The sequence below is a fragment of the Rhinatrema bivittatum genome, chromosome 2 (genome assembly GCF_901001135.1).
Source record: "Rhinatrema bivittatum chromosome 2, aRhiBiv1.1, whole genome shotgun sequence".
Lineage (NCBI taxonomy): Eukaryota > Metazoa > Chordata > Amphibia > Gymnophiona > Rhinatrematidae > Rhinatrema > Rhinatrema bivittatum.
This window is the reverse complement of record NC_042616.1, coordinates 424,729,120-424,748,740: the sequence shown is the minus strand read 5'-3', so window position 1 is coordinate 424,748,740 and position 19,621 is coordinate 424,729,120. Positions and strand designations below refer to the sequence as shown.

At 44.4% G+C, this 19,621-nt stretch overlaps 1 protein-coding gene across 1 annotated transcript in view; it reads right to left on the bottom strand.

Moving 5' to 3' along the window:
- Positions 1 to 639: 639 nt before the first annotated feature.
- Positions 640 to 19,621, bottom strand: part of ZC3H7B (zinc finger CCCH-type containing 7B) — a 147,651-nt gene continuing 128,669 nt past the window's right edge. The window contains exons 19-23 of the mRNA XM_029590240.1: positions 11,231 to 11,336; positions 10,005 to 10,113; positions 9,184 to 9,317; positions 8,036 to 8,202; positions 640 to 3,813 (exon numbers count right to left, since the gene is read on the bottom strand). Coding sequence (XP_029446100.1) covers positions 3,621 to 3,813; positions 8,036 to 8,202; positions 9,184 to 9,317; positions 10,005 to 10,113; positions 11,231 to 11,336 — 709 coding nt within the window. The 3' untranslated portion in view covers positions 640 to 3,620. The remainder of the gene's footprint in view (positions 3,814 to 8,035; positions 8,203 to 9,183; positions 9,318 to 10,004; positions 10,114 to 11,230; positions 11,337 to 19,621) is intronic.

The window sequence follows — 19,621 nt, the reverse complement described above, 5'->3', positions numbered from 1 at the left end:
TATCATGGCATCCCTTGCCGGTTACCAGAATTGTCCCAGAGAAGTTAAAGCAAAACTGTTCAATTCAAAATAGTACACAACTGCCACTGGACCTCCGATAAAGTTACAAAAATCAGCAAAAAGAGATCAAGTGGACTTGCTGGAGATACAAGAAAACAGAGGAATCTCTCACAGCTGTATACAACTTTGATATTTCTGGAAAAAAGATTAGTCGTTGATTTAGAATACCTTGAGAATGACGACATACAACAAATGTCCAGGGTGGTCAGAAATAACTTGTGGACGTGTAAGCGGCGATGGTCAGCCACTGCTCTAGCAAGTGCCAAAGGACTACTTCCGAAATTATGGGAAAATGGATGGCCTCGTTTCAGATGCTGAAAATGGCCACGTCCCAATGCCCAATATATGAGCAGGACAACAATTTGCTGATATTTTCCAAGATCTAGACCTTGTTCCTAACTTCCCAGCACGACTGATAAAGATGCCTCAGCCATTGATCCAAAGTGGAAGGCCAAATCTGCAGTGTGATCGCCTCCTCCTCATTTTCTTTTTGGAAATATCATTGTAACGCTTGTAAATTGACATTTGCAATTTTTGGACCGTGTACTGGAATCTGAACAAACGTATCTCCTCACAATGTATCACACCAGATTTTATTTAATTTTTACAAATACTAATCAAGATAAATATTACAAAAATAATAATTACTGGGAAGCTAATATCACAGACCCCTCGTTTATTTGCTAATTCTTTTCTCAAACATTGCTGATGCTGGCTTGGCCAGAACCCTACTCACCAAGAGCAGCAACCAAATGCTGAAAATCCAATACTCTACCCATGCCAGATTCCTTAACGGCTTATTGATAGTATTTAAGGATCTAGACACCTGACTCTTCCTCTCTTCAAGAGACCACTTCAGTACCCATGGCCGCTGCCTGCCCTGCATCAAAACCCAGGGCACTATGGGTATGCTTGGCCAAACCTTGGTGAGGAGAGGGAGGGAGATCGATGGGGGTGATTAATCGTCACTCTTTCCTTGGCCAGATATGGATGCCAATCATTAGTCTGGGCAGAAATGGTCCTGAACAAGGTCAGTAATTTGTATTCTTGTTCAACCCTTTCCAGAGGTCAGCAGAAGCTAAACACAAGCCTAATTAAAATGGCTAGGGTCTGTCACTTTTACTTAAATATAAAAACCCTCTGCTCCATAAGTGCCTCCATCCAGGCAGCCTGATGGCACAGGGGTTCTGTGTTGGCACCAGACAGTTTGAGCAAATCCTAATTTGGTTTCCTGCTCTGGGCAGGGCTTGGTGTTGTCAGGCCCTGCACTGGGGGGGGGGGGGGGGAACCTGATGGCCCAGTTAAGAACAATACTGTCCCACCTTTCCAGCTTCAAGAAGTTATGAAGGGGAGTGGGGAGAGAACGGCATGTGGGCCAAAAGGGGCCTTAGGTGTTAACCTTGGTAAAATTAATCAAATGTCAAGATTTGCTATTATAAATGCCCCATTAGTAACGAGAGAGAGAATAACCTCCACAACATGTGAACTATTTCATTCACTTCTCCTAGTGAGATGAAAGGGCTTCTTTCTAGAGCCCCGGTACAGTGCACGCACCCACCTCTCTCTCTGCCTCGCATGCTCAGAGCTGTGCTTCAAGGGTCCTTGCTGAGTGGCATTGATCCCCTAGTGCTTCCCAGCAGCTCGTGCGCAGGCTCTCCCCCCCCCCCCTCCCCCCCTCTTCTTTGCCTTTGGCCGATGAGATTTTCGTTGACGAAGCAGTCTTCCTGGAATGGGAAGACAAATTTGGGAAAATGTTTTCCCAAAGAGCCAGAGAACTCTCCCCTCCCCCAACCCTATAGCGCTGTGATAATCAAACCTAGAAGGGATCCCCTGATGACACGTTAACAGACAGCACTTTCTGACAAATTCAGTAAGACTACCAATATCCCTGTGGCTTCAAGTCAATTTTTTCTGTACACACACATTATTAGCACCTGCCTGTATGTACATTAGTACTGCTGATCAGATTTATACAGTAAAGCACAAAAAAAACAGATACAACCAAAAATGATTCATTAGCGGACCATCATAACACCAGAGCGGCTACTTTGTAAAAACTTTTCTCTGCGAGAACAGTCATATATAAATCATAGGTCCAAGGGTCTTTTATACTTATTTTTGGCTTACTAAATGTGCAATTTATAAATGACAACAAATTATCCAAAAAAAAAGGTTGTTTTTTTTAAATAGTCCAGCAAGTATAAAAGATTCTTGGACCTATGATTATATATGCCCGTTCTCACAAAGAAAAGGTTTTACTAATTAACCACTCCGGTGTTATGATGGTCCTCTAATGAATCATTTTTGGTTGTATCTGTTTTTGTGCTTTGCTGAATTCATAAAATGTTGAGTGTTTTGATTTAACTTTCACTCTTACTGCTGGGATTATTGATGATGACATATATTTACGGTGCCGTAGGCAAATGGTCTAATCCAGTTGGCTGGTGATTACCGAACATCTGAATCCATGCAACAACCACTGTTTCTTTGTATCTTCCTCTCTCCAACTCCACTCCCCACTCCCCCCCCCCCCCCCGCCAGCATACATGCCCCTTTCCTCCAGCAGATGCTTGTGCCAGTCCCAACTGGCTGAGGGCTGAAAGGGTTGTCATCTCTGGAGCTGAATCCTACAGTATCAGCCAGATATGTGCACCTGCACCTAGACCACCCCCCTCCCCTATGGCCCAGATGTGATACTTGATACCTTCCTGTGTGGCTTGCACCTGAAGGCTACGATTCCCTGATGAGAGCTTGGGAGAGACACCTTTTAAGAAAGAACGAACTGCTGCAAAAAATTAAACTGGTTTTAAAAATCCTCCCATGTTTTAACTGATCATCAGTACATCCATGTGATCACCATCAGCCAATCAGATTGATTCATTTGTGTTCCAAAAATATTATATCTATAAGATAAGACTGGTCCCTGCCATCCATACACACACCTCTGTATTTCTGGGCCTTTCTCCTTAGTCCTCAGACACGACCTCTGTTCCGAAGCCTCTGACACCACAACCTTGCTTTGTGCTAATCAAAAGACTGAACTTTCTCAGGCCACAGCAGCAGAAGAAGCAAGAGAGAGGGAAGGGAAAAAAAAAAACCTCAACACGATGCACTGGTCCTGGCTGAAGCGGAGCGACGATCTGTGACACGACTCTCTCCTGCAGAATACACGGAGGGAAACCATGGCCACAGTGCCCCATCCACTCCTCCCCGTCTCACTAACCTTAACAGCAAAAGGGGAGGGGAAACAACCTAAAACGGGTACGAAAATCCTTTCCCGGTGTCAAGTGACCAAACAGCATCTCCCCCCCACCCCAAAACAAAACAAAAAAAAAAAAAAAGAAGAAAAGCAACACAGGGGGTTATGTTTGTTTTTTTTTTTTCTCCCTTTCTTCCAAATCTAAAATCAATAATCTTCCCATTTCATTCTGCTGACTGGAGAGCTTACCTCTCCCTCTCTCTCTCTGTTAATCTGCTCCGAGTTACATGGGCCCTCCCTGAGGGTGAAGGAGGGGCTGTGGGAGAGGACAGGTGGGGAGCACACTCTTCCCCCCCCCCCCTTACACGCCGTCCTGCAATAAGAAGTTATATTTGCCAAAGTCGTCGTCGCTGGGGCAGAGCAGCATGTCCTTGCGCGCCTTGGCCAGCTTCTGCTTCAGCACTTCTCGCCGGTCCAGCCATTCTGCCAACTCCTCCTGGCTGTGGGCGCACGGGCACTTCTCGCCCTCTGGGCACGACTTACTCTTCTGGTACCTTTGGGGGGGGAGGGGGGAGGGAAGACGACAGGAAGGCCGTGAGCTGCGGGGCCTCGGTGCATTATGGAAGGTCAGGGTAAAGGGGAAGGCCACCTCTTAACTCACAGAGACCCAGAGAAGGTTAGGCCAGAACACAGGGAGGGGGACGACCTGCAGTGTCATTACTCATCCAAAAGCAGAAACAGAATATTCTATTAAGAGGCAAACTCAGAAAATGGAGCATCTCCTTCCCCCCCAGACTACTTTCTGTTCCTGCTGAGCACCAACTTAGTGCCTGTTTTACAAGGCCCAGCCTTCTTGGTGAGGAGGGACTGGGAAGGAGGCTGTTGAGATCCTGAAGCCTGTTTCCTCAAGTTTTAATTAATTAAAGGGGGAAAACCCCATTTATTCCATGTACTCTGGCTGCTTCAGATAAAAGCTGACTTACCCGAGGCTCTTCCTTTTCTGTGATAGCAAGGTTTGTCCTACTCAAGTCAATATTTCGTTTCCTTGCTACTGAATTTTTAATTTTTTGGGAGTGGGGAGGGAGGCAGCAGTTTCCTCCTGCTCCTTTTGGACTTCTACCTCAATTAGAACCAGGGCTGGCATTTGGTATCATGAGCCTTCATTCTTAACTACCCAGGGATCTTCCCACATTTTATATCTCCATCCAAAATGAGACCAGCCATTGCCAAGACAGTCCATGGCCAGGAGTCACATACCAAGGACCCCTCCGGACATCTGCCACTGTGGTCCCCAAGTCTGACCACTAGATGTCACCATAAGCAGATGACTGGGGCATCCTCCCTCCCAGGGACTGTGAATACTGCCCTCTGTAGTACCCCCAGTCCCATCCTGCCTGGTGAATGGAAAACCTGAACTGGGTCCTGCACATGGCAGTTCACAGCATTGCCAGAGTTGGCCCCCAACGCTACTGCATTTTTAAAATATTTATACACATCATAATTTCATCCCGATACTGATTTTACTATTTGTGTGGTTACTCCCTGTCCTAGGATCCTTATCTCCAGTCACTTCCCTGCAACCTGGTTGGAACCACCTGCACTTCCTGAAGCCCTTTTATAAGCCAGGTAGCCAGCACTTCCTGTGGGCACTGACTGATTATGTCATCTCTGCTCTAGTATAAAAGGAAGTACAGTACTACCACCCAGTGCCTCAGCAACAGGTCTCCTGTTGTACTCCTGCTTGCAGTGCTAGTTGCTTTATGTTCCTGCCCCCTTTCCAGTATCCCTGCCTTGTTGTGTGGCAGCCCTCCCATTCAGTCCCAGTCTTCATCTCCTTGGCTTTGCTCTTCACCTGCTGACCTCGGACCGGACACTGACCTTGCCTTGCTTGCCACCCGTTTTGGACCTGCCTAGGCTTTGAATACGCTTTTGCCTGCCTTGATCTCGGACCGGACACTGACCACACCTTTGACTGCAGCCTGCCACAACCTCAGCTTGGACTCTGAGCTGAGGTCAGAGTTTGAGCTGAGATTGCCCTATCATTGGTCTGAATCATGTCGGGGGGGGGGGGGGGGGGGTGAGAGAGCCACCTCAAGGTACTCCCACTGCACATCAGCCCAAGGATGCACTCCCTTGCCTAGTTACAGAGATTTCATAAAAGCAAGATTGCTTGAATGGCAAGTGCAGGTAGAGAGTGGAGTTAAGTGTGACATTCTGAGTAAGGGTTTGGAAGAGTAGGAGCAATTCGTTATAGGAAATTTGGTTCTTACCTGATAATTTTCGTTCCTATAGTACCATGGATCAGTCCAGACTGTGGGTTATGCCTTCCTTCCAGCAGATGGAGACAAGAGAAAAACTTGAAGAGCAACCCCCACTCTTAACCTGGTGTGCCACCTGCATCTCTTCAGTATTTCTCTGTCTCCAGCAGATGGAGGTGACAAACCCTGCAGTCTTGCCCTTTTATTTGGTTACAGGGAATGTGTTTCCCCCCCTATTCCTTGTGCTAGGATTCTCTGTCCTGGTAACACAAAGTAAGAAGGAAACAGACCTTTCCAATACACAACCTGTTTGGTAGGGATTGTCTCAAGTTTGACTTAAGAGGTCTTTTGCAATTCATTTTCGGAGCTCTTTTCCCCAGTGAATCCCTGGCTCAGGAAGAGAAGGCCCTGTCTTTGGAAGGACAGGGATAGAGAAGACCTGCCGATACCATCTCAACCCCCAGTGGATGGACAGTGGTGATTTACCGCAGGAGAGCCCCATTTTTTATTTTTTTTGGTGAAGATCTTGCTTTTTGGTTTGGGAGGAAGTTTTGCTGCCACCCCTTCCCACCCAAGAGTGCGTGAACTCTTCCTGTTGAAGGATCCCCTAATTTACCAACTGGAAAGCAAAACTGTAAGTAAGAATGGTTTACTGCACCTCCATACAGGACTGGTGAAGCAGTGCTTAAACGAGGATGTCTGGCACTATTTCGTGGACCAGAATGTCCTACTTTTACCGTTTCTTAGGTTAGTCCTCCTCCCTTCCCTCCCCTGTAGCGACCTCTCCTCCGCTGAAGAGAGCTGTCCAGCTCAATTCAGCAATTAACGGAAGAGAAAAAGTGAGAAAACTAATTTAGGAGCCAACACGTGCCAGGGAGGGATCCGGACCACCGGATGTTTGTTTATTTATAGCTTTTCTATACCGTCGTTTAGTAATGCACCATCACAACGGTTTACAGTTAGGCACAAAATATGTCTGGTTTCTAAATTATCTATAGGGTGCCAGTTTTATACAGTAACATAGTTCAATAATATACTCTAAGTTAGAAGTGGGATGGATTTTTATTTATCTGATTATTAGGATAATCATATATGTATATACTGTTTTAAAATTAATATTTAATTGTGAGTAAAAATAATAAAAGTACTAAAAGAATAAAAAATAATACATACTGCTATTTTACAGGTGACTTTCAGCTGTATGTATTTGTTGTTTTTCAGTGCACCTCACGGTTACGGGATGGGGGCATACAAAAGGGTCACCGACCCCCAGCCCCCCACCTCAACCAGATAGGGTAGGGGTTCCTTATCAGCAACCTCGACCCCCTGGGAGGAAGGCTCTTAAATTTAAAATAAACCAACCAAAAATTCCTAAACCAAAACTGCAGGGTTCAAGCCTCAGTCCTGCCCTGCTGGGAGACAGAGAAATACTGAGAAACTGCAGGGGGCATCAGCATAGATAAAGCAGTGGCAGTTTTATTTTCTCTGTCTCCACCTGCTGGCACGGATGTATAAACCCAGGAGTCTGGACTGATCCGGTACGTACAGGGAACGAGGATTTCTGGCACTATTACGTGGACCAGAACGTCCTACTTTCACCGTTTCTTAGGTTAGTCCTCCTCCCTTCCCTCCCCTGTAGCGGCTTCTCTTGCCTTCCCCCTCATGTCTGCTTGTGCATTTTTTACTTCATCTTGTTTAAGAGACCCTGGTGTTCCCGCCCCTGTGCTCCTCGACCCTTCTCCCCCTCCTTCCTGTGCCCCTTGGTCCTTTTCTCTCCCTTCTCTGAGCTCACTAGTGGTGCATTCAAGGACGCTCCTGAATCCTCGCTTCGATACCAACCCCTTAACCTACCAACATTTAAACTTTTCACTCCTCTGATTGGTGCTTCCTTTGATCTATCAATGCACTGCAGACATGCACTGTAGTAACATGTAGGTAAAATGCTATTTGCATGAGCTTATATTAAACAAAATACAGCATAACGGATTTCATCCCCAGTAAAGAAAGTACAGGATTTCTCCTGGAGACCATATATTAAAATAAAATGCACCCAAGCCTCTACACTGAGTTTTATTTAGAAATGCTCCTTCCCAAGCATCCCATTCTGGAGTGTGTTCCTGTCCTGTAAGATATATTCTTGCGTTCTTTATAGATTCTGCGCGGGGCAGCACCGTCGCAGGTTTCACCTCTGAATTTTGGGTGTCACACTAGCTCCAGGGCTCCCCCAATGTTCATAGGCTCTGGGATGGTAACTAACTATGAAACAGATAACGTGCCTTCTCCAGCACTTAAAAATAGATAATTTAATTACTGTTAGCTTTAAAAACTTAACATTAATCAAATAAATCTGTTTCCACTATTAAAGAGTTCGCGTAAATCTGCTCATTTAATTTCACACAGCCTAAGCACAGCGGGCAATCCTGGAGATAAAGCGACATGGGGGAGAGGGAGGGATGCCAGTAATTATTTGGCGGGGGGACGGTGTGTACACTGGGGGAAGGAGGGTCCTTATACAAACCTGCTGCAAAGGCGGAACTCGCCCATGGGGAAACGGAAGCGCCAGCCATCCCCCGCCTCGCTCTCGGAGGTGAACACCTTCTCCTTATGCTTCTCTGTCTGGATGTGCTGCTGCCACTGCCTCTCGCTGTTGCTGTTCTTGCCGCACAGCCAGCAGTGGTACCCCGTCTGCCGGAGAGAAGGCAAACTCAGGAAACACGGCACTCCTTCCGCGCCGGGTGCCAGAGTCACGCCATCCCGCGTCCCCCTCACCTCACCGAGCCTTCTCCTCAGGCACAGGAGAGATGGGGGGGGGGGGGGGGGGGATGCTGCGGAGTTACACTGGAGCCATCTGCTGGCATCCCTGATATTACCGACGTATTAAGTGATAATCGATTGTTTCAGTTTGTTTGGGTTTTTTTTAACCTCGAAGCACCTTTTGAAATGGACTCAGGACAAAGTGGATGTTACCCATTGGGCCTGTTCCCAACAGCTTGTATGAAGCGAAGGGCGCATCGCCTGAGAGGCAGGATTAAACCCCATGCACATCTCCAGGCACGACCCTGTATCCCCTCGCATAATCTCTGCCTTCTCACCGGAGCAGGCACTCTAGTTGTTTTAGCATCTCTGCCTTCCCATTCTCTAGCTGTGTTACAATTCTCAAACATCAACTAAAAAATAAAAAATAAAAAAAGGTCCTCAGGATGCACAACTGGAGTGCTACAAGCAACTGAGGGACCTCACAATCTGGCGGGGGAGAAAGGCACGAGACTCAGGGAACCTAAGTCAGGTGAGCCATCAGGGCAGGAATCAGGCACAAATCCACCCAATTTTGTGGAGAAAGCCCCTGGGCAAAAGGAGACAATCCCATCAGCTGGCATTAGCCACTTTTGAACAATGTGAATGTATAGATACCAAACATTTGCCACTTACAACACACACTGTTCAATATCACTGCATTCTCCTCACACCCTTCTCCTAGCAGCCGGCAATCACAAGTATTACAATGATAGGGAGGCAGAGGTGAGGGTGGTAGATTAAACATCTAATAGAGTTAGGGACCGGGGCATCTCTACCAAAGTCTTAAAATGATGCCTAGTGGCGAGTGTTAAAACCTGATAATAGGCAGAAGGGAGACCCACGGAGGAAGTGAGAAGATAACATAGTTACCATAACGTCTGCATAGTCTGTGGGCATCTGGATCTGCTTCTCTCCTTCCCGGGGGGCCACTGGCGTCCCCTCTCCAGGCCTCCCTGGGGTGTGCTTCTTCAGCCACATGTCATAGATCTGCTGTATGTCCAGCACTGTGTACAGACGACAGGAAGAAGATTCGTCAGAGCTTCATGGTCCATCACTAGTCACCAAGGCTCCATCACATGCACAAGCCCGGATGGCTTTACACATGCCAAGAACCAGAGGACTGTTAGCCCAAGCCACGTGGAAATGTTGTGGCTTACTAAGTGCCTCTAGATTTTTAAATGTTACCCAGACTTGCAAGTTGTATTAGCAGACTGGGGGTCTCAGTACTGGAATAGCAGTAGGTGCTGCAGGTTGGGAATGAGGTGCAATGGTAAGAACATAAGAAATTGCCATGCTGAGTCAGACCAAGGGTCCATCAAGCCCAGCATCCTGTTTCCAACAGAGGCCAAAACCAGGCCACAAGAACCTGGCAATTACCCAAACACTAAGAAGATCCCATGCCACTGATGCAATTAATAGCAGTTAGAGATGTGAATCATTTTTCTGACGGATGAAAATATCGTATGATATTTTCAAATCCGTCAAGTATCGGGGGGGGGGGGGGGGTGTCCCCGAAAGCGATAGGAAAACCCCACAAAGTTTTCGGGTGGTTTTCTTATCGTTTTGGGGGGGGGGAAGAAAGGGCATACAGAGTAGTGCATGTAGCGCCCTAAAAACAGAAGCCGAGATTGGTAGAAAAACAAGAGAGGAAAAGGTGATGGAGGAGAGGACTTAACTACACCGGCACATACATTTACTCTCTTTCATGAAGGTCCACATGTCTCTCTCCTCGGGGCTGTGAGCGAAGGTGCAGTTGCCCACATACTGGCATTTCCTGTTGTTCTGGGCATGGATACACAGCTGCCAGGGGACAGAACAGACAGATCTGGTTACTGAGGCAAAACCCAGCACATGAAACGCACTCTTCTGTGGCTCATTGGACTTGTCTAGCACAGTCACAGAGGTACAGTCGAAAAATGATTACTGGCTTTCCACCTCGATCCAAAGATTCACTTTCTCTCTTAACTCCCCACACTGCTCGCAGATATAAAGGCAAACCCCCACCTGCAATGCTGAACCACCAGGCCACAGAGCTTGCACATTCACCTTCCACAACCCATGCTTACCCTTCCCCTCCCAGGACTTCACATGTAAAAGGGATATTTGTAAGGTTACTGAAATGGGAATCTGATGGTGGCAGCCATTATTTTACAGCTGTGCTGTAAAATAATGGCTGCTGCAGCAGCATAGAGACTTGGTCCAGCTTGCCGAGTCAGTGCCTGATGATGTTGCTGAGTCATAGTAGCTTCAGGGTGCAAATCTTTGCTGCCGCAGCATGGGCATAAACAAGTGTCGGCACACCATGGCCTAAAACCCAGCCTTCTTCATTAGGGGGAAAAAAAAAAAGTCTCCATCTAGTTCCCAGCAGTCAGCATCCCAATTTGAATGGGTCACCCTTGCTGGCAGTCTTAGCTGAGGAGGGCAAAGACTGCATACAGGCTTGGAGACTGGAGGTCTCCCTTCCAGAGCAGGGTCGGGACACTGGTGGGGGCCTTGCGGGGAAGCTCACACCCCTGCAGATAACGTTACATGTTCTGGGGATAAATGGAGAACCCGAGTTTCCGGAACTGGCGGTTCAGCATTTTTCACAAGTACTAAATTCAGTAAACATACATACGACAAAAGCCAGGCAATGGGGAGGACCAAGTCTCAAAGGGCTGGGTAAATAGGTATTTGCCCTAGTTAAAAATGTCCCCCTCACAGCAGCTAAAAGTACACCTTGGCTCCTGCTGTAGGCGCACTTTTAGCCAAATCAAAAACGAGGCATTCCCAGGTATGTCTTTTAAGGTCATGGAGGTAAACAGTGTACATACGTTGGCGTTTTCAACTGCACATGCGCTGTTTTACCCTCAAGTCACCATTCCCAGAAATAACAAGTGCAAATGTATTGCCCCTCCCCCCCCTCGTGAATGCTCACATCATAGTGCTGCAGGAAGGAGCGGATAGCCGGCAGGGGGCGCACCGAAACCCATTTCTTCTTCTCCTTAGACATCACCAGTAGCACTCGTCGCTCCTTTGTCCAGCTGTGAACGGATGCAAAAATGGAAAAAAAAAAAAAAAGAGGGAAAGTATTTAATGAGGATGGTTGTGACCTCCACGGAGGACTCCATCCTGACTCCAACCTGCTTAGCTGTTCCTTTGGGAGACCAGGGGCATGGAGAAAAGCTCTGAAAAAATGACAGGAAGTCCTGAGAAGTGTGGGTCCTGGCCTAGATTTCAGCTTAAGCTCCTGTTGCTTGGGTTAAGCTTTGAGACAAGATTGACTGCAAACACTGTTCCTACAGCAACTCCTAGTGGCCGACGAAAGGATGACCATGGAATTAGCTGCCCAGATGCTTTATCCTGCTCTTGGCCTCAAGAGGGCGCTGCACTATTTGATCAGTATGTGAAAATACTGATGGCTATGGATGATAGCTCCTTCATTTATCTATTGTTTCAGTCTAGTCGCTATACCAGAAAAGTACTCATAGCGGCATACAGCGGTCCATAAGTAAAATAAATGTAAGACACAAAACAGTACAATCACCACACAAAATATAAATTGAAATACTGAGGCTGATATTCAGGCTATGTAGCCAGAAAAGTAAGGACTTATCCAGCTGCAATCAGCAGTCGCCACTTAGCTAGATAAGTACTTATCCAGCTAAGTAGTTAGCTGGATAACTTGTGGGCAGAATGTGGGTGGATTGGGGAGGAGCTATTTATATGGTTATTTTAGCTGGATAAGTGCTGATATTCTGACTTGTCCAGTAAAGTTACCCAGATAAGTTAAACCTGATCAATAGCAGGTCTGAAGTTAGCTGGATAAGACTTATCTGGCTAACTAGTGACTTCACTGGAGATATTCAGCAGCATAGATGTGCAGCTGAATATTCCAAGTAAGTTATCCAGATAAGCTTTACCAGGCTACCTTACTTAGCTGGCTATGTCTGAATATTGACTTCATAATAACAACGCAGACAGACCGACCTAGAGATAAGTCAATAAAAGCAAAAGCATACAGATCAACTTACGACAACAGTCTCAACCCTTCAGTAGCAACCCAAGGACAGACAAACTAAGATTGCATCTTTTAATACATCCCCAAGTTTCATGAACTAGGTACTTCAGCAATAGACCAAACATGAGGGAAAAGCAGAGAGAAAAATTGCACTTTTTAGTAGCTTTCTGAAAGTACCACAATCATGGGTATTTTTTTTTTAAAACTTTTTATTTCTTCACATAGAAATGCGACAATGTACAGATAATTGTAATATATGTCAAAAACACCGTATTGAAACAGAAGATTGTACAAAAAGATCAAATGCTGCAATTCATAAAATAAAATAATCTCTAACAGGGTCATTTTTACACTTTTTTACATTTTATCCCCAGCCACTATATCCATAACATTCACACCCAAAGACTCACACATTTATACCATCCATTCATGAGGAAATATTTTGCAGTAGACCTTGATGATCATACAAGGACTAAAGAAAATTGTAGAGACCAGAAACACCTTCCCATAAATACCACAAGCCCATATGGGCCCACAACGAAAAGACTTACCATATATCAGAGAATCCACTCAAATCTAATGAATGTTGCAGTTTTTGAGGAAACAACTTAAAAAGTATCTATCCATAACTGAATGTAATCCTTATGAACCTTTTTATGAAAGTGTATGGCATCAAAGCGCTCTACCAGTTTTTGATACCACATCGAACCAGGACTAAAAGCTTTAATATACACGCTTTGGCCAATAAAATCTGGATTAGAACATATTCAGCCTGATATTTAGAGATACCGGGAAAGCCCGCAGAGAAACCAGGAGCAAAGAGTCACCAGAAAAAGGCAGTTTACAATGAGTTATCCTCTCAATCATTTTGAACACTATAATCCCAGGAGGGAAAGAGTACAGGACAAAGAAGAAAGATGTGCAAAAAAAGAGCTTCTATGTATGTGACATTTAATACACATATCTGACTCTATGAGATTCATTTTACATGCCTGGGTCGCATCTATATATTTCATACGCAGCAACCTGAACTGCATTTCCTGAAGTTTGGCATCAACAGTTCTTCTAAAACCCATGTCGAAATGACGAGTCATTTGTTTCTCAGTTATAACAACTCCAGTTGCTGAGGACCAAGTTCCTGGCAAGAGCAGAAATTAAATAGGGAGTCTCCAGAGTAAAGCGCAGATTATGCCACTAGGACAAAGTATTATTGTACTGCTTGGATTTTTTTTTTAATAATGTTAATAGAGGAGTCCTGCGAAAATACATTTGTTGCTTGAGAGATCATATCATTGTCATAATGCCCGACTTGTAAGTACATATAAAATTGACTGGATCTTACTGTGTATCGGGAGACTAATTGTTCAAACGAAATAAGAGCACCCTGTTTTGAATTACAGACATCCCACACCGCTTCCACCACTTGAAAACTGAATTTTGTAACCCAGGGTGAAACTCATGATTGCCCACAAACTCTTATCAGTTCAGTAGCATTTGGATTTATACCCCACCACTTACATAGAAACCTCCAAGCCATCAACACAGGTCTAATCAACACATGTCGTCTGACAGATGGAGGCAGAGCTATGTCTCTGGTATGAAGCAGATTGACTGCTGAAATCTGGGACGAAACATTTTCAGTTAAGTCAGGTACTTCAGACTTGTACTGTCCTCTGCACCATTCCCAGCAAAAGCGAAACTGGCAAGCAGCATTATAATATCGGGAGTGGGAAAGCTTCAAATCTCCATAGTTTTTTGGTTTTTTTTGAGCGCATAAAGATAGACATTTTTAGAATAATAATTTTAGAAACTTTATTATTAGAAATAATAATAATTTTAGAAATTTTACCCTGCCAGATAAAAGCACCCACAATGGAATGTAGACAAGTTACATCTTTAGTTCTCAGCCAAACAGGTAACATCTGTAAATTATACAACAATTAGGTAACAGACATTTTGGAGTGCACAGCGTCCAAACAATGAAAGAGGAAGATCTTTCCACAGCAAAAGCTGTTCTTCAAAGGAAAGAATTAATTTGATGATATTTAGCTCATATAAAGCAGATAAGACCCTGGGCACCCAAATTCCCAAATATTTTATACTGCTCATTGACAAGTTGAGGAAAAAAACCCCTTTCCATTCACGTTATAAGGCAGTCGAGAATGGAAAGCTTCCGATTTAGAAAAATTAATTTTCAACCCTGCAAAATGTCCAAAATCATCTAACACAGTCATAAGCTTTGGAAGCGATATCTGAGTCTGTCTGAGAAATAAGAGCATGTCATCAGCTAAGAGTTATATTTTATGTTTCTTACCACCTAAGTGAAATCCTTCAATCTCTGATATACTTCTGATGCTAATAACCAAAGGTTCCACCATTACAATATACAGGCAAGGGAGAGAGAGGGCACCCCTGCCTAGTCCCACACTTCATAAAAAGGCATTTGTCATTTTGTCATTTATTAAAATACTGGTGGAGGGATGAGTATATAATAACTGAATCCATAATATAAAAGTTGAGGGATACCATACCTTTGCCAATACCCAATGAACATTATCAAACACTTTTTCAGCATCGAGGCTAAAATTAAGCCTTGTGAGTTAACGTGATCCACCGAGCTTCTAGCTTCCAAAAGCTTCCAAATGTTAGTAACTCCATGCCTATTCTTAACAAAACCTGTTTGGTCATCAGCAACTAGATGAGGAGCGACTGTATTGAGACAGTTAGCCAAAATTGACGCTAAAATGTTTTAAGTCCACATTTATTAAGGAAACTGGTCTATAGGTCCCGGGTTTTGAGAGGTCTTTACCAGGTTTGGGGAATACTACAGTCAAAGCATGGTTCATATCAGCATTAAATTCACCACGATCCAGACAGCAGTTATACATCTGAAACACCAGATCTTCTATCTTATCATACAAAATCTTATAAAATTCGCCGCCAAAGCCATCCAGACCTGGCGATTTGGCCAATTTTAAGGAAGTGATAACAGCAAGAATCTCAGATACTGAAACAGGTTTTTCAAGCATTTGTGTATGCAATTCTGATACTTGAAGGCGGCTAAGATTTTTAAATTATTTTTCCTTAGTAGCCTCCACACCCGATCTTGCTGCATACAGTTGACAATAAAAGTCCAACATTGTCTCGGCAATCCTCTTCTTTTGAGGTATGGGTATTGCCACTCATCAGATAAAGTCAGCATGGCTTTACCCAAGGCAAGTCTTGCCTCACAAATCTGCTTCACTTTTTTGAAGGAATTAATAAACATGTGGATAAAGGTGAACCAGTAGATGTAGTGTACTTGGATTTTCAGAAGGCTTTTGACAAAGTTCCTCATGAAAGGCTTCTAGGAAAAGTAAAGAGTCATGGGATAGGTGGCGATGTCCTTTTGTGGATTACAAACTGGCTAAAAGACAGGAAACAGAGAGTAGGATTAAATGGACAATTTTCTCAGTGGAAGGGAATGGGCAGTGGAGTGCCTCAGGGATCTGTATTGGGACCCTTACTTTTCAATATATTTATAAATGATCTGGAAAGAAATACGACGAGTGAGATAATCAAATTTGCAGATGATACAAAATTGTTCAGAGTAGTTAAATCACAAGCAGATTGTGATAAATTGCAGGAAGACCTTGTGAGACTGGAAAATTGGGCATCCAAATGGCAGATGAAATTTAATGTGGATAAGTGCAAGGTGATGCATATAGGGAAAAATAACCCATGCTATAGCTACACAATGTTAGGTTCCATATTAGGTGCTACAACCCAAGAAAGAGATCTAGGTGTCATACTGGATAACACATTGAAATCGTCGGTTCAGTGTGCTGCGGCAGTCAAAAAAGCAAACAGAATGTTGGGAATTATTAGAAAGGGAATGGTGAATAAAACGGAAAATGTCATAATGCCTCTGTATCGCTCCATGGTGAGACCGCACCTTGAATACTGTGTACAATTCTGGTCGCCGCATCTCAAAAAAGATATAATTGCGATGGAGTAGGTACAGAAAAGGGCTACCAAAATGATAAGGGAAATGGAACAGCTCCCCTATGAGGAAAGACTAAAGAGGTTAGGACTTTTCAGCTTGGAGAAGAGACGGCTGAGAGGGGATATGATAGAGGTGTTTAAAATCATGAAAGGTCTAGAACGGGTAGATGTGAATCGGTTATTTACTCTTTCGGATAATAGAAAGACTAGGGGGCACTCCATGAAGTTAGCGTGTGGCACATTTAAAACTAATCAGAGAAAGTTCTTTTTCACGCAACGCACAATTAAACTCTGGAATTTGTTGCCAGAGGATGTGGTTAGTGCAGTTAGTGTAGCTGTGTTTAAAAAAGGATTGGATAAGTTCTTGGAGAAGTCCATTACTTGCTATTAACTGAGTTGACTTAGAAAACAGCCATCACTATTACTAGCAATGGTAACATGGAATAGACTTAGTTTTTGGGTACTTGCCAGGTTCTTATGGCCTGGATTGGCCACTGTTGGAAACAGGATGCTGGGCTTGATGGACCCTTGGTCTGACCCAGTATGGCATGTTCTTATGTTCTTAAAGCTATAATATAATTGTTAGCCTTGGTGGGTTGTTTTTTTTTTTTTTTTTTATCAAGTGTGCTAGCATTTTTCCAGCTTTATTTCCTTGCCTGAACATGAAACACTTATAGGGGTAGATTTTAAAAAAGTGCGCCTTCGCGTACTTTTGTTGGCACACCAGGCGCCAACAAAAGTACGCTGGATTTTAGCAGATACGCGCGTAGCCGCGCGTATCTGCTAAAATCCAGGATCGGCGCGCGCAAGGCTGCCGATTTCGTGTAGCCGGCGCGCGCCGAGCCGCGCAGCCTGCCACCGTTCCCTCCAAGGCCGCTCCGAAATCGGAGCGGCCTCGGAGGGAACTCGCTTTCGCCCTCCCCTCACCTTCCCCTCCCTTCCTCTATCTAACCCACCCCCCCGGCCCTATCTAAACCCCCCCCCACCTTTGTCGGGGGATTTACGCCTCCCGGAGGAAGAAGTAAATCCCCGCGCGCCGAGACACGACCTGGGGGCGGTTCCGGAGGGCGTGACCACGCTACCGGACTGCCCTGGGCCGAAACCATGCCCCCGGGCCTGCCCCCGAAACACCGCATCCCGCCCCCAAAACGCCGCGCCGATCGGCCCCGCCCCCGACATGCCCCCGACACACCCCCCTCAAAAAACCCCGGGACTTACGCGAGTTCCGGGGCTCTGCGCGCACCGGCAGGCCTATGGAACATAGGCCTGCCGGCGCGCAAGGCCCTGCTCGCGTAAATCCGGGCGGATTTACGCGAGCAGGGCTTTTAAAATCCGCCCCATATTGTACTATATGTTATACTTCCCTTTGGTATAACAAGTGGTTCAGCGATTTTCTGAACTTGGGAAGAGTGAATAAGATATTTCTTAAGGGACCGCAACTGGGTATATAATCACAAGATTTCTAGATCTATTTTTATGTGCCACATAGGCTATAACATGCCCCCGCATAACTGTCTTCCCCCCATTCCAAAAAACTTCCTCAGAAACATCAGGCATAGCGTTAAGATTCACGTAATCATCCCATTTATCTTTTATATGTATTTATATCCTAATTATTGAAAGTTACACTATTTATGCTGTTATACTATATAAGACACTCTGTAGGACATATCGTTGTTCCCGTTTAATTTACTGTAAGAATTATCTTTGAATTTAAAATGTAAAATAAGAAGGCCCTGTCCTCTTAGAACCAAGTTACAATGTAAACCGATGTGATATTCCAGATCGAACACCGGTATATAAAAACAAACAAACAAACAAACAAATAAATAAATAAAAGCATGAAAATTAGCATCCTCAAATATCATAGATGGGAATCGCCATCAATATGCAGAAGACCCAATGGAACCTAAAGTTAATTCAAGCAGGACTGGGGTATGGTGACAGACAGTAAAAGTATCAATGGAGGCGGTAATTATTTTAGGAAACAGGGATTCAGAAACTGAAAAATAATCTATTCTAGAGAAGGCGTTGTGAACGTTCAAATGAAACAGTCCAGCTCCATAGGATGAAGAGCATGCCAAATATCTATCAACTGGAAGTCCTTTTGTAGAAAAAACAAGCCCGCCTTCAAGCTTAGAATGAATAGGCTTCGTATCTAAAGAGGGACATATTGGTAAACTGAAATCACCTCTCATGCTAAGTTGATGTTGCAAAAACTGCCCCAATTCAGCAACTAAGATAGAAAAAAAGGATTGAGAAAATACATTTGGGGCATCAACATTACAAAAGACTAATTTGTGGTGTGCTACATAGACACTCAGAATAAGAAACAGACCCTCTTTATCCACAATTTTTTTGCCCAGAACAAAAGGATATGACTACTGACCCGGAAAGAAAATTCACAGAGCACTCTGAGAGGGATAATTTAAACCAGTACAAAGCCATATCCTGGACCTTGTACGACCACAGATGATCTAATAGGATTCCGTGGCTGATTGTGTCAAACGTGGCACTAAGGCCTAACAGTATGTTAACAGAGTTTCTGCCTTTGTCCAGTATGTGCAATAGGTCATCAAAAAGACACCCAGGTCTGATCTACACTAATATGTGTACATGATATGTTCATTATTTCTTTCCCCTGAAGAGGGCACATCTGTGCTGAAATGCTAGCATTGGGATTCACCAACATGGTCTCGCTTATGATTTGGAAACGTGACATTTTAGTGATCATTAATATGGTATTTGTCTAGAGTTTGGAAAGGTGAGATTTTGTTTGTCGAAGTCCAGATAGTGATTGTGTTTCCTTACGGGACATTATCTATCATCCTTCTTTAGAAGTTTAGTACATCTTCTTCAGTTTGCTGGACTATCTTTTTTGTGTCTTTACACAATTTGCTAATGAATTTGCTGAAGAATTTGAAGTTCTCTTTTTGTTTTCAGGCTTTAAGCTTGTTATGAATGTTTATAAGAGAGTCTTTTCATGCTCATTTTCTGTTCATACCCCAGATAAGTCCAGACAAGTGGGTTTTGCATCCCTACCAGCAGACAGAGGCAGAGAATAGGAACTTTCAGGTACTGCTACATAACCGAGAATGCCACCTGCAGTCCCTCAGTATTTCTCTGTCTCCAGCAGATGGTAGAGGTGCAAACCTGTAGTCTGAGAGTAAAAAAAAAAAAAAAAAAAATTGGAGAATTTAAGAAGCAGCAAGAGAGAAAGGAGTTAGTGCTCCCTGAGGTGTTAGGCACCTTTGTGGGCCAACCCTCAGCTGGAGCCGGGTGCGCCCGAGGAGTTGGTAATCCCTGGCTGGCTCTGCCTGCATC